The sequence below is a fragment of the Battus philenor genome, unplaced genomic scaffold (assembly GCF_028537555.1).
Source record: "Battus philenor isolate CCGP_79_NKW_IND1 unplaced genomic scaffold, ilBatPhil1.0.hap1 SCAF_23, whole genome shotgun sequence".
Classification (NCBI taxonomy): domain Eukaryota; kingdom Metazoa; phylum Arthropoda; class Insecta; order Lepidoptera; family Papilionidae; genus Battus; species Battus philenor.
The window spans coordinates 1,791,574-1,807,030 of record NW_027181686.1 but is presented as its reverse complement, the minus strand read 5'-3'; the positions used below and the strand labels follow the sequence as shown (position 1 = coordinate 1,807,030).

The 15,457-nt window shown below is 34.1% G+C and overlaps 2 protein-coding genes across 2 annotated transcripts; both read right to left on the bottom strand.

Annotated features, from left to right (window-relative positions):
• Window positions 1-6,864: 6,864 nt before the first annotated feature.
• Window positions 6,865-7,730, bottom strand: LOC137924267 (3-oxoacyl-[acyl-carrier-protein] reductase FabG-like). The gene has a single exon (XM_068767650.1). The coding sequence runs from the start codon at window positions 7,703-7,705 to the stop codon at window positions 6,947-6,949; it is 759 nt and encodes a 252-aa protein (XP_068623751.1). The 5' UTR covers window positions 7,706-7,730; the 3' UTR covers window positions 6,865-6,946.
• Window positions 7,731-11,021: 3,291 nt separating this feature from the next.
• Window positions 11,022-11,777, bottom strand: LOC137924277 (3-oxoacyl-[acyl-carrier-protein] reductase FabG-like). Its single transcript, XM_068767661.1, has one exon. The coding sequence runs from the start codon at window positions 11,772-11,774 to the stop codon at window positions 11,022-11,024; it is 753 nt and encodes a 250-aa protein (XP_068623762.1). The 5' UTR covers window positions 11,775-11,777.
• Window positions 11,778-15,457: the final 3,680 nt, after the last annotated feature.

Below are 15,457 nucleotides of genomic sequence, written 5' to 3'. Positions count from 1 at the left end.
GTAAGACAAATTGACGATAAGTAAATAGGAATACAGACTTAGAACACTTAAAAACAATATTCTTTCGTACATTATGCATGAAATTTTGTTAAATTTAATTTAAAAGAGCAATTGTTGAGTTTTCCGGCTCTTCTCAACAGATCTGCACTCCGAGCCGATGGTAGCTTATTGCTTATAATGTTAAAATAATCGACGATTCAAAAGCGCATCATATTCCCTATTTAAGTAAAGACAGCTTGAATTTGAATTATGACGATGGTTACGACGTAATATGTTACTTTATACTGACGACTTATGACAGTTGACTCCTTCTTCTTGTTTTTATTGCCATGATGACTGATCCTGTAAGTCCTGCATCCAGAGACCTGTCGGTCTATCTGGTAAGGGACCTAATCAGGTGGCGTCCACCGGCTCGTGATCGCCAATCGAGAACATTTTGACCCTAACAGCCTTCAGCTGCACAAGCGATGTGCCGCGCTCACTGATATTTCAGTGATCTTGGATCTGAAACGAAACTCACAGCCCTCTCTATTGCTATTTGGGTGACCTTGAGCTTCCTTATGAGGTCCGTCGTAAGTGACCACGTCTAGGATCCGTATTTCATCACCGGCAACACACTGTTGAATTACCAAGTAAGTTAATTTGTTCACAAGTCTCAATATCCCAAGTGAAACTTAGGGGGCTTTTAAATTTCAGAACCCAGGTATATTGTATCGTTATTCAAGCCTCATCTTACATCAAAAACATCGTATACTGCGTTGGGTATAGTTCATAAAATTATCCTTAAATTTATTCATAGAACCTGTCTGATGCCTTCTATATACCTCCACGTCAAGTGCGCTCCGGGATCCGATGCGATGTTTTTTTTTTTTGTATTTCATAGGTTCTTTATTCTTCCGCTAAAAGAGTTTTTATATCTGTTTCGGAAATAAAACTGCCACTTCAAGCCGTCGGACACGGTTGATTCCCTTTAGAATCCTCGCTTTTCACAAGGCATGAGCTAGTAACTAACAAGCGGTTGTTCGTCTGTCTGTTGCTTGTATAAAAATGTACAGAAAATCATAAGTGATTATTATAAATAAAATTATAATAAACCTAGTTACCTTTTTAAATTCATCTTTACTCATGTAAAACATTTAAAGTTCAATTATTAAAGCAAAACAATTTTTTTAAGAAATTGTTGTACGTATCTTCTTTTTTCAATACATAAACCTCCTCCAAAGATATCTATGTGGGGATATAACTTAATCGCCACGCTAGGCAGGCGGGTTGGCGATCGCAGTGTGGTATTATGGTACGCAGGGGACGCTGCTGCCCATCCTCTGGAAACTTATTTGTGAGCAGTGGCAATCTTATATAATTATTGCACAAAGTGTGACTAATAACACTGTATTCTAGAAATCGCTGTCGCTGTCCTTTACCACCGGGCACTGCGCATACAGGTGCATGTATATATATATATATATATATATATATATATATATATATATATATATATATATATATATTCTGTTAGTTATGAATATTATGAATGTTTTACAGATATTTATTAAGTAAATGCATGTAAATTTTAAATTATTATAACACTTAATGGTTTCATTTTAATGCATCTGTGTCTGGAGTATTTTTCTTAATGGATAGATAGGTAAATATATAAACAATTCAGGCAGTAACGATTTAGTAATCACAGGTTTAACAGTGTAAATTGAAGATTTAATAGATGACTGATATATCTGTATTATTTATTTAAAAAGACAGGTAAACCCGCGTGCAGGGAACAGTTGTACCGAACTAAAATCGAGATGCTCTCAGTTGTATAATTACGCCGAAAATTTTCGGATACACTCGAGTGGCGGATGCTCGAGTGTTGGCATATTCAAAAATTTCAATACGACCAGAGCGCTGAGTAGGGTTTTTGGCGATACACACGGTCGTTGCCGATGACAAACAAAATATACACTGGCGTCATTCGTTCGCCATTAGATTTAATTATGCGATCAAATAAATTTATATTAAAATACGTGACTTTAAAATTGTAATGTTATCATTGCATAAACATGTCTAATTTAGATAGCTTCAAAAATTCAAAATGCTGGTTAAGATATGACCGGTATATATATCCTAAACGGCTATGACCGGTATATATATCATAAACCTTATATCATAGCAGAAATAATTGTATGATATGCAAATTAAGGATTAAACAGTGAGATTGGAATTTTCTTTATCGTCTCTAATTTTGGACAGCAAAAACAAATTTTTTTAATCAATCAACTTCCATTAATATATCAATTAAAATAAGATAAACGAGATGTAAGGTCTTGTTGGTGGGTGTTTCTTTTATAACGTGTACAGTAAACAGTATAAACATTAATGAATAACATATACAGGATATAATATCGAATAATATAATATAATTTAATATGAATAATTTAATATAAGATAAATCTTTTTATATTTTAAATTTTTATATATTTTATTTCTATATTATACATTTCATTATGACAATGAGTAATAATGCCTTGCATTTACTATACGAACTATTGTCTTTTATTGAAAATTGCCGCTGTTGTACGAGATAAGCTATATTGTAATAAGCAGCTGAGTGAGTGATCCCATTGTTGGTATTGTTATTATATGCCTATTTTAATTTTAAATTATGCTTATAAGTTTCCTTTCTTTCCCCAAACACACACATATATACCACGGTATGATTTAAAACATTTCCATTCTCTATACGTTTATATGAATTAATGAATAAATAGATTATATGATCGTTTGTTCGTTTACAAATGTTCGCCATCGTTGTCGGCCGTGTGTATCGCGTATTATCTGAGTCAGAGGGAGTTACCGGGGGAGGCGATATCAAAAGATTCCTCATCAAAAATGAACGACCGATGTAGAGATGTGAGTGCCCGAGGTCCCGTATTTTTAACCTGCGTATGGTTTGGATTATTTTTCAATGAAGCTTGCTGCCGCCGTGAATTGGGATGCTTTCAAAAGAGTTGCGCGCGCCCCACTAATTTGAGTCCCTCGTTCCTATGCGCGGATACTGTTTAAGATGACATTTGTGAACGATATTTTGTTTTTAATAATTTCATACAAATTATTTTACTAAAGCCATGTAAGTACTAAAAACAAGCAGGTTTACTACAGAAGTTACACAAACTTTGCATATAAATTGTGCAGGAAAACGTAAATGCTTGCAGTAAAGACTATTTAATTAAAACATATCATATAGGACAATTGATATAAAAACTTTCAGTTGATCGACATACAGCCTCTCTTAGTCAAATATTAAACACGATTGATAGATGTGAAAGATTTAAAGGGATAAATATAAGCCTCATATGCCAGAAAAAAACATTTGAAGCCTCTTTTAAATGTATTACCTATCATTTTGAATAAATTGATTATTCTAAAAAAGGTTGAATTAATTTGCTTTTTCTATTATAATGCGACCAATAATTTCAGGTCAACTAATTTTAATATATTTTATTACGAATTTTGTAAACGTGATTTTTATATAATCGTAACCATTGATTTTTGGATACGATAAATAACATATTATTTACGAGAAATAATTGAAAATCTTCTGTGTAAAATAGTGATGATAAATACAAAAAATAAACGTAAACACATAACGGCTAAATTTCGTCTTCAAAAAATCAACAAATCTTTCATGGGTGTACGCATATGTAATTAGACCTTCCTTTTAATAGTTGTAAATTAAAAATTATAAGTATATTAATAAATAAATCTTATTATAGCATTAAATAGTTTTTATTTGATCGAAATGTAACTTGTTTTATTAACTCATTTACATTGTTGATGTTATTATATTATTATATAATATTGATAAAATATATTCTCGTGCTCTCTCGTATCTTTTAAAAAACAATTTCGTTTGAAATTATTGAGTACATACAATGCAATTTAAACCATAATATAAATATATAATATAAATATATAAACCATAGTCTTTAACCCCTGTTTAGTAATGTTTTTATTTGTTTTTCATTATTTGACTATAAATCATTATATGTTCTCAGTGAGATAGTTATAAGGTAACAACTGTAACTAATTTTATATTTCTAAGCTTGTACTTTCTTACTGCCTTTTGTTACTGTTTATCTCCAACAAAGTAAATAAATAAATAACACATCAATGCTAAAAAAGCAAGTGATGGCATTCTCTTTTCAACAGATCAGCGTTATGAGCAGGTGCTTGTGGGTTACTGTTTATAATGTAGCGCAGGACCTGTTGTCGTGGCGATCCTTGCAGGACTCCTAAGCCTTGTAGAGGACACCCATCGAACCTTCGAAAATCTTACTGATTTTATCAGTTAGGATAAAGAATCTCTTCACTGCCAAGAAATTAATTTACCCTCAATTCGATCCTTTGTGATGTGAAAAACTCGAAACGTCTGGAAAATAAAAAGCGTCGTAAAAAAAAACAGTTTTCGTTTAAAAAATATAACAAGTCACTACCAACAAAGTCATAGATTTTTTCTATGGCCCCCGCTATTGGGAACCTCTCGTACCCCTATTTTGTTTGGGACAGGGACTTTATTTACAAATAACTTTTTCAGGGTTTTATCTTTATTCTACACTCACTTCCATTCTTCGCAATTTCTTTTATTCTTTCCTTTTATACTTCACAATATCTTGCAATTTTTTTTTGTTCTTTCATTCCTTCTTGCTTTCGTCGCCTTCCTTTCCTCATCTTTTTTACTCTGAGGTGGCTAGGTACAATTTAATTTTTAATCTTTATTTTATTCTTACATTTTCTATCATTATTTTTGATATTACAGATTTGTTTAGATTAGACTTTTTAATACATTAGAGTCTTGTCTTACATTCTATTATTATTTAATAAGTTCATAGATTCAAGTCATAGATTACTTCTGATCAGAAATAAAACTTAAGGTCATTGAACTGTTATTTATGACATTTGCCCAAAAATACATTTCGCGTGTACTATACAAACAAATTTTAAAGTATTTTAATATGTCGTAAATGTCATAGGCTTTTATATTTATAAAGCGACTACTCCAATTGTTTTTATTTAGCCGCTCTATTCAAATTGTACCGTTTTTTTGGGTTATTCACTTTTTTATTGATACATATTATGCATCACTAAGCAAGCATTTAAGTAATGAATATCGAGAAATATATTGAAGATAACTTATGCCCAAAATTGGGCAAAACAGCCTTAATATATATACACACTTGTATATTTATATATAATAAGTCAAACTTAATTATGAAAGTAATTTCAATTATAAGATGTTCACAGCTAAAAAAGGCTTCACCTATAAATTTATAAATACACCAGTTGGAAGCGGGTTGCATACATCACCAACCATGACAGCATCTTACGAAGACCACGTCGGTGATTGTCAAATGCTGCGCATGCTATAGGTTTGTATAAACACCACTACCATAATTCACACCAACAATACATTTGAATAAAAAAACTAAAAAAAGCATAATTATAATTTGAGAAAAAGACCAAAATTTATTAATATCAGAATAAACTACAGAAAGATAACTATATTGTTAGGAGTACAATTGTACAATTAACTAAAGTAAGTTTTGAAGAAATGTAAAGGTATTATAAAGTTAAAAAATGAACTTAAATAAAACATGTGTGCATGCTTTGATTTCTATGTAAATAATCCAACAGGAAATTGTTTTTAAATAACTTATCAAAGTTTCATGAGTATAAATTCTTTAAACTCACGTATATCGGTACAGCTTGTATACAAAATATAAGACTCGGTGTTTAGCACTAATCGGTGTAACAACTCCTGAAGATGCCCCGTGGAGGGGTGAAACACGTGTTGGGTGAATTTACGGTGGCGGTTGTGTAGTTGGCATTGTCTGTCGCTTGCGCATTTACGAGCGGGCTGGCGGGCGGTGCACTTTCATGCACGACAACCACTGCATGTGCGGAGGTGGCCAGATATTGGTCCTTTCTTATTTAGGATGGACTTCCGCAATGTAACGCCTCATTCCATTAAATACAAAATATAACTCGAGCGATTGCAATGAATCGGTCACGTTATACACATACCGAGTGTAGAACTATTACGTAAATTAAAAAAAATAAATAACACCGCCAGACATGTCGTGAGATAAGCTATCATTTATTAAAATAACGCGTGCGGTTGCGTTACACCGCGCCCGATTTAGTGATTTTGTAAGAATCACGACAGTGACTCTCATTTATATTCAACTTAATTGATTAAAATGGGTTAAAGGTGAAATAGACAATGACTTTATTATACAGAATACGTAAATATTTACAGTTGAATGAATGTATATGTGGCATCACCACTCCGAGTCTCCCGTGCCGAGACATTCAGCGCAAAGTCTGAATATATGAAAGTAGGAAGGCGTGTACCGTGTGCAGTAAATCGTAACATAGAATAGTATGTAATTGTAAATACTTTATTTAATATTTCCGATGGCTTTAATTTTTAAACGGTTTTATTTAGTTCGACCCGTACGGAATTTATTTGTTTATTTATTTGGGTCAAAATTAGAAATTGAAATTTAAGCACCTTCCCGTTGTCAGATTGATCTGAAATTTGGTACACACATTTAATTTAGATGACAAAACAATATAATAAAATCAATAACATTATAAATCTAAGATGGCCGCCGATACAATATGGCGGATTGCATATTTTTCCTTAACCCCCTCAATATGTGTATCAAATGAAAGGGCTACACTAGTAAAACACGATGATTATGTCAAAATTTAAAATTCAAGATGGACGCCGTTCCAATATGGCGGACTAGGTACATATTTTTTCACAACCACCACAATATGGGTATCAAAAAACCGTTTAACTTAAAAGTTTTTTTAAATGTATTTATTGAATATTGTGTTACAAACGTAATACGTTTAAAGAATTTTACACATTGCAAACAATCGTCTATGCCTTCAATAATACTCCATTATCCGTTACGAAATCGGATCCTGTAATTCCTCGCGCCTTTTCGCTGGTTAAGAATAAGATCAAATCGGCTATTTCTTCCGGTGCGGTCACTCTTTTCAGAGCTGTAACCTCGCCCCATTGTTCTATTGACGTTTTGTCTCTCATGTTTTTTTCCAACATACCCGTAGCAACTGGTCCTGGACTAATTATGTTCACCCGGATACCGTGTTCAGATAGTTTCAGTGCCGCGACCTCTGCAAAACGATTAAGCGCAGCTTTAGACGAGCAGTACGAAATTAAATCCGAATCTCCACCACAAATTGACGCGGCTATGCTTGATATGAAAATAATGTTTCCTTTCGTTTTAATCAGATGAGGCGTAGCCAGATGAGTGAGGAATACCGATGCTCTGAAGTTTATGTTCATCACGCGATCAAAGCGTGCCATGAAATCATCTTTCGTTAAGTCTGTAAATTCGTATATAGCTGCGTTGTTGACCAATACATCGAGCTTTCCGAATTTCTTAATAGTTTCGTCTATTATCCTTTTTGCGTCTTCGTCTATCATTACGTCGGCTTTGATAACAAGTGTTTTACTTCCGAAACTTTCACATTTCTCTCTCACATTATTGAGGTTCACTTCGTTTCTTCCTACTATGACGACTTCGGCGCCTTGCTTTGCGTACTCGATCGCAGTCGCTGCGCCGATACCTGCACTTGACCCGGTCACCAAAACTGTTTTATTTACATAACTCATTCTGTATTAAGTGCGCCTTAGACAAGGTCGTTTTTAACACTAAACGCTCGCGTCTTGTGTACGTATCTATATACTTGTTATCACAGTGATTGATGTGATATAGCACTGTCATGTTAAGGATTATTCTAGACCTTATGAAATATATTTAAATTTCGAAATATATCTATAACTAATAACGATGCCAATAAATACATTATTTATTCGTAAATCAACGTGAATTGTCGGCGTTGCTATACCTACAGGAAACTACCACCGGCTCGGAAGCCAACTTTGATGAGAAGAGCCGGGTAGAAATTCAACAGTTGTTTTTTACAAATATAGTCTTATAAAGAATGTTTATTAATAATTAGCTTCCAGGGTGAGCATCCCTCAAAATTATATATATGTATATATACACATATACATTGTCAAATGTGTAGTTTTCTTAGATAGAATATTCTTTTTTTTAATAATATATTTTCGTATTGATTGGGATTTCCTCAAGTGCAGTAGCTGTACAGCAATTATGAAATTTACTGTGGAATTTTATTGTACATATGTATACCAGATAAACAGAGATAAAACATTTATAAATATCTCGTAAACATTACAACTAATAAACAAATATCACGTAACAAGTTAAATTGATTTTACATTCATACGTACTAATTGAATTTTATCAATAATCCTGATAATCGACGCTTGAGTCGAACATCTGATTAATTGAAATTAACGTTGTTATAAGTAAAAGGTAATAATTTAAAAAAAATTGTTAAAAAAAAAAACAAAAAAAAATAATATAGGCTATGATACATCTATTGTAGAGTTTATTTACATTGTTTTTTACTCTGGCGGCTGATAATTCCCCCATCCCCTGAAATTATTGATCATTTCAGCCGATGGAGGCTCACTGCAAGGCACTGAACTCTCCCAAAGAACGCCACGATGATCAGTTCTGCGTTGTCCGATTTCAGAGATTCCTCGCGACTTTAATTATGTCAGCAGTTTACCTGGGAGATGGGGGGGGGGGGGTTGACCATGCCGCGTCTACCGGCTCTTGGTCATCACCGAAGAACCTTACGGTTCCAAATGCCATCAGCTGCACGTGCTATGTGCTCCGTCTACCGCCATTTCAGAGGAGCAACTTTTCGAGCTGCATCGATCCTGGTTCTTCTACGGTTTTTCTAATTTATGATTCGATTTTGCAGCAATCTATTATTTATTAATCTATACGAGTAAATAAAATTGGAGTGTATGTTTGTTATATTAAAATAACAGCTCTTTTATAGCGGCTCCAGAGGCAACGACGTTGTATGATCTGCCCAGAATAGGCTCCATCGTGGTCGCTTACGGTCGAGATCCTCTCATTACTGATCGGTAAGGCCAGATCTTCCAACACTACCTATGAGACGTTTTGTCAGACGTGCGACAGAGATAAAGCTCTACGAAGCCGAATTTAGCCGATTGTCTCTTCCAAAGGTCGATGTACAATATTTATCGCCGGGTATTGTAATATCGATGATTCTAATAAATATTTGACACTTCAAACACGTGTTTTGTTATTTCATTTGTATATGCATTACTTCACGAGTCAGTTTCTTTAAGGTTTTATGATTTCGACAGTAAAATCTTTTTCATTACATTTCGGGTGATATCATATTATCATTATCATTATTATCATCATGCCAGCTGATAGATACTGCAAGATATAAGTTTAATGTTATACTTACATATATCTAATTAGTATACAAAATGGCGAAAAAAATTATTTCCTAAATATGATCGCAAATGAGTTTCTCGAAGATTCTTCGAATTTTTGTTTTACTGGTCAAATTTATTTAAATGCTGCTAAAAGTCGAATAATAAATTTTGCTCGGAATGTTTCAAAAGGATGACGTCATTTATGTAATCATTACGTAATATAATAGAAAAAAATTCAACTCAATAAAATACGACAGAAATTTGTTAAAAGGTACATAGCTGCGTGTGTACACATCCTTATAACATATAATATGAACAACCATGAACTCTGACCACGGAAATGATTATTTACCATGAAGTGGCTGCTTTGAGATATTATACAGTCATGTGTCGAATGCACATTGTTTTTATTTGTTATTATTATTCGCTTAGGATAATTATGTTATTAGATAATAATAACTCTAAAAGATTAGATAATGACAAAGTATACTAAAATTCTAGTGTGGATAATTGCGCTATATTTGATTGCTGGTAGACGCTGTTAGCAGTTTTGGCTTTTGCAGCTTCTTCGAACTCAGGGCTAGCGGATCCGTAATCGAGGATCTAATAAACTAAAAAAAATTCGTCAGATACATCGCCTGATATATCTAATATATAAAATTCTCGTGTCTGTCACGGTTTTCGAACTTGAACTCCTCCTTAACGGCTTGACCGACTTTTACCAAATTTTATATGCGTATTCAGTAGGTCTGAGAATCGGCTACTATCTATTTTCCATACCCCTAAGAGATAAGGGTGGTCCACCCCTAAATTTATTTTTTTATTTTTTAGACAATTTTTTTGGTTGTTATTTTATTATAATACAGCATACAAAAATACATACAACTCTAAATTTTCATCCCTCTACGATCAACCCTTATTTTTATTTGTTAATTAAAAACTTAATTTTTTTTGCAATACCACGTTTGCGGGAACAGCTAGTTTTTATTATATTGGCTAATTGTGATGGTAAAAGGTGTGATACTACTTCCGAAGACATTTTAACTGAATAGATGGATGGATGGATACGTGGATACCATGGGCCGGCAAGCGCAGCATAAAACTTACAAGGTCCATGTGAAGATCATCGAAAGACGTTGAAGAAGACCACTTGTAACCGGTATTATTTATAATCTACAGGTGAAGCATACGTTTGGTTGTAAACATGCCATGATTAAAATGATATCAATGATAATATTTTTAATCTAATACTTCAACACAAAGCAAGGAGGGTACAAATGCAATTGTAGAAAAACACACAACAAACTATAAATCAGGAGGTTTTACAATGTTTTAATAACAATATAGTTTATTTTAATCACAGACGGATCCAGTAAATCAGAAGGCTCCGATGTAAGTTTGTTTAAGGATGCGATAAGGACACGGGTCTGTGGATCGTACGTTAATTATGCAAATGAAAGCCTACTTTTTGTATTTGTGGACAGCGGTGGCAACATACGACTCGTAGACGTTGTGATAAGTCTTTTAGATAGGTCCAAAACCAATTTAATAATTATCTGTCTACGTATCAGGCAAAATTATAAACATCGTTGTAAAACCAAAAATGTACGTGTGTTTGTTTTTGACGATTCATTTTTTATCTTTTTACTAAATATCCGTTATCAATAATAAAATCAGCTCCTGTAATGCCACGCGCCTTTTCGCTCGCCAAGAAAAGAATAAGATCAGCGATTTCTGTTGGTTCGCTTACTCTTTTGAAAGCTGTTATATCAGCTAATTGCTCCCAGGACACGTGTGGCAAATTTTCCAGAGCGTCCGTACGAACGGGTCCTGGACTGATAACATTTACTCGGACCCCATTCTCCGATAGCTTCAGCGCCGCACATTTGGCGAAACGAGTTAGCGCGTCCTTGGATGTACTGTACGAAATCGAATCTGCATTACCTACACATCTCTTTGCACCAATGCTTGATATGAACAAAACGTTTCCCTTCGTTTTAATGAGATGCGAGGTAGCTAGATGCGTGATAAAAACGGATGATCTTAAGTTTAAGTTCATCACAGCATCGTAGAGGGACATGAAATTTTCACTTTTAAAGTCTGTAAGAACAAAGCTACCGACGTTATTGACCAGAACATCTAATTTTCCAAATTTATTGATCGTTTCTTCTATAATCCTTTTGATGTCGTCATCATTTGTTACATCTGATTTAACAACAAGAGTTTTACTTCCGAAACTTTCGCATTTATTACGCACTTTATTGAGTTTCACTTGGTTCCTTCCGACTAAGACTACATCAGCGCCTTCTTTGGCAAATCCTATGACAGTAGCGGCGCCTATACCGGAACTTGAGCCGGTCACCAAAACTGTTTTATTTATAAAACTCATTATGATAACTGCGCATTAGAAAAGCTGCTTCTTATATTAAAAATTGCTATTCGTGCTCCTGTTATATATAGTCCTTATCACTGTTATTTATCCAATTGTCAATTACTTTGATAAATATCGAACGACCTCTGGTTTATCTACAGTGCATGCTAAATATCGAAACGTGCATTCATGCTGCATATCTCTAAAATATAAATAAAAACTATTTTAAAGTAAGATCTAAAAAATACATTTAAAAAACTTTTAAGTTAAACGGTTTTTTGATACCCATATTGTGGTGGTTGTGGAAAAATATGTACCTAGTCCGCCATATTGAAACGGCGTCCATCTTGAATTTTAAATTTTGACATAACCATCGTGTTTTACTAGTATAGCTCTTTCATTTGATACCCATATTGAGGGGGTTAAGGAAAAATATGTAATCCGCCATTTTGTATCGGCGGCCTTCTTAGATTTATAATGTTATTGATTTTATTATATTGTATTGTCATCTAAATTAAATGTGTGTACCAAATTTCAGATCAATCTTACAACGGGAAGGTGCTTAAATTTCAATTTCTAATTTTGACCCAAATAAATAAATTCCGTACGGGTCGAACTAAATAAAACCGTTTAAAAATCAAATCAATTTCGAAATATCAAAGTATGAACATTTTGGAATAGTTTGCTGTTCAAAATTTTCTTTATGTATAGCTTCAGTATCTATACTATTTCTTTCTTATGTTATTACCAACTATATGTAAATAACATATATACTGTGTTGCACACATAACTAGTGGTTGATAGAACCTTAAGGCGTATAGATGATCTTAATAAAGTCATTGTAAGACTGGATAAAGGTGGCTTTAAACTATTTCTTTTAGAATTATACGAGAAAGACCTATTTTCAGCAGTCGACGTGTTACTGTTGAAATGATGGTGATGATATATAAAAACGAGTAGCTGTGATTGTAATTCTCCATATCAAAGACAGTTCTATGATCCTTCTCTTATCTCAGTCTTACCATCTTTGAAACTTGTTTATCGTGACTTAGACAGTAACTGCTGTCTTTATTGTATTATAATGTGCTAGAATAACTATGGTTTTTTACTTATATGTAGTTATAAAAAATGCCTAATATCTACTTCCGCTATATAGCAGTAGTCGTGCAATAAAGTGCACCGCCCGCCAGCGCGGTGATGAATGCGCATGCGGCAAACGATGCAAATTACACAACTACCACCGTTAAATCACTCAACACGTTTTTCACCCCTCCACAGGGCATCTTCAGGAGTAATGTTACACCGATTAGTGCCAAAAACTAAGTGAGTTATATATTAGATATTTATATATAGTTTATCTATTACGAAATATTTTCTTTAATTGGAAAATACACTTCCATCGCCGAATGCAGCAGAAAGTTTATCGATGACAGATATTGTAAAGTCAATAAAATTAGTCAAATAAAATTTTGTATCTGTTGTGTAAAATATACGTAACATTAAATATTTTTTTTTTATTTCATAGGTACTTTTATAAATAATGTAAATGTTTTGATATTATAAGATAGTATGATGTAAGTAAATAGGTACTATCAGTGTATGTGCTGAGATCCACTATCGTGGACCCCCATTTTCATTTCATAGACCCCCAAATTTTTTTTTCGTTGACGTAGACCCCTTGCAGGTTGTCATAGACCCCTAGGGGTCGATATAGACCACTTTGGGAATCACTGGCCTAGATCGTGTCAGTCTGTGGTCCCTCCAGAAACCTTAGGCCTCGGCGGTCAGATCCTGTGCACTATGTAGCTTATTATAAAGTTTCTCAATCCATTTCTTCTTAGATCTAAGATATTTACTATCGGAACAAGTGTAGGATTCATTTTTAGATCAACTCAAGATGTAAGCCTGGATATGTTAAATAAAGGGTTTTCATTTTGTTTTTTAATTTGGTGCTTCCTGTCGTAAAAATCACTACGAATAATAACATTGGAAGTATTAAGTAATATTTTACTCTATCATTCCATGGTCATACATAGAAAAGCTAGGGGTAAATTATTTCACCGCACCTCATTGGGCGCCATTAACAATTCTTTCGCCGAAATACTAGATCGTTAAATCAAATTAACTTTCACGTCACTGGAACCGAAATTCCCGATGCGTTAATTGGCGTTCAACATGCAAACATGCCATACACGTTCATAATGTACCTTATATGACCTATCGAATGGTATTTTTATGTTTATTATATGTTACATTCGTTATTTGTCACACATATTACTGTAAAAGATGAAGGTATAGATAAAATTCGTTTATTAAATCGTTTGATCGTCAACTTTTTATGTTCTTTTTTTTTCTGTGCAATAGATGCGGAGAAGACGCAGGGAGAAATTCCACAACGATACATCTTACAATAAAGTATAACACAGATTTATAGATATACAATTAACAGATAAATTGTACCGTACGAGGCTGTTGGTGGTAATGTGAACAGCGAACTCGGTAACAGAAGAAAAATGTATTTAAATCGAAAGGGTAGTGGGCAGACGGCCTGGTCCGATTTTACACCGCAGCTTGGTACTCCCCTGATGGTGGTGGTAAGCAGCCACATCTCCTAGGGCTGATCAGGCGGCAGCAGGTCAAGAGCAGGGAGCGCCGGTAGTTGACAGAATGTGTTGTTTTCGGAGCGACGTACGAATTAAACCTCAATGACCGTATGTTATTATCAGTATTAAACTCGGACCTGTGAATAAATATCACAATATACGTGAAACGTGAAAAAGCTCTATATGTTCCGACTTTTAAAGCCTTTAAACATATATAACCAATCATCGTGTATATAGAATCAATCGATATGTGGCTGTTTTATATTCAGTCTTTCCAATTTTTTCTTGTAAACTATTTTCTAGTTTCATATAAATGATGTCATAATGTTTCAAGTCAGAATATTTCTTGGAACAGTACAGTACAATACGAAATAATGTGTGTTATAAAAGAAACGATTAGTTTGATTCAACTTGAATTTGAATAAAACCTGAACGGCGTCCCTTTCTGTGTACAATGGCTAGCACAAATTATTCCGAATGAATGTATATCAAAAAATAATTAAGGTCACACACAACGCAAACAGCGCCAACGCCCACACATAAATCAGACGGACGAAGCAATCGCTAATACCCAGGAATCCGCGCCCAACTAATAGCTCGAAGAGGACATATTTTATTAATTACGGCTCCACTATCACGAAATATTACCTTTATGTCCCATATTTGCATATCGTGTTGGGCTCGCGGGCGCGGCGGCGGCATGCGATCGACACGGCGCAAACCATAAGCGATAGCGGTTTCGCAATTCACTATACATTGATATACTCCTTTACAATGCCCTAATATGAAAGTCGACAAATATATATGCTACCAGTCTAACTCGTCATCCTAATTTCCTCCTAAAACCAAGTGTCTTGATTAAATAGAGAGGTATTAATCTCTTTTTCTATAAAAACCAAAATCTCCATAACAAAAAAAAGTATCTCCAAGGGCCGAATGAGGAATCTTTGACTAATATATGCTACCAGTGATGACAGATGCATAATTGACAAACTAATATTCGCTGATCTACACCTTCTTGTTCTTTTCAGCTGATTGATGCCCACTGCAAGGTATAGGCAACCCCTAAAGATCTCCAAGATGTCTGTTCTTGCACTT

Bases quoted from the DNA above. Each gene is read 5' to 3' on its own strand.
- LOC137924267 (XM_068767650.1), bottom strand. From the start codon at position 7,705: ATGAGTTATGTAAATAAAACAGTTTTGGTGACCGGGTCAAGTGCAGGT.
- LOC137924277 (XM_068767661.1), bottom strand. From the start codon at position 11,774: ATGAGTTTTATAAATAAAACAGTTTTGGTGACCGGCTCAAGTTCCGGT.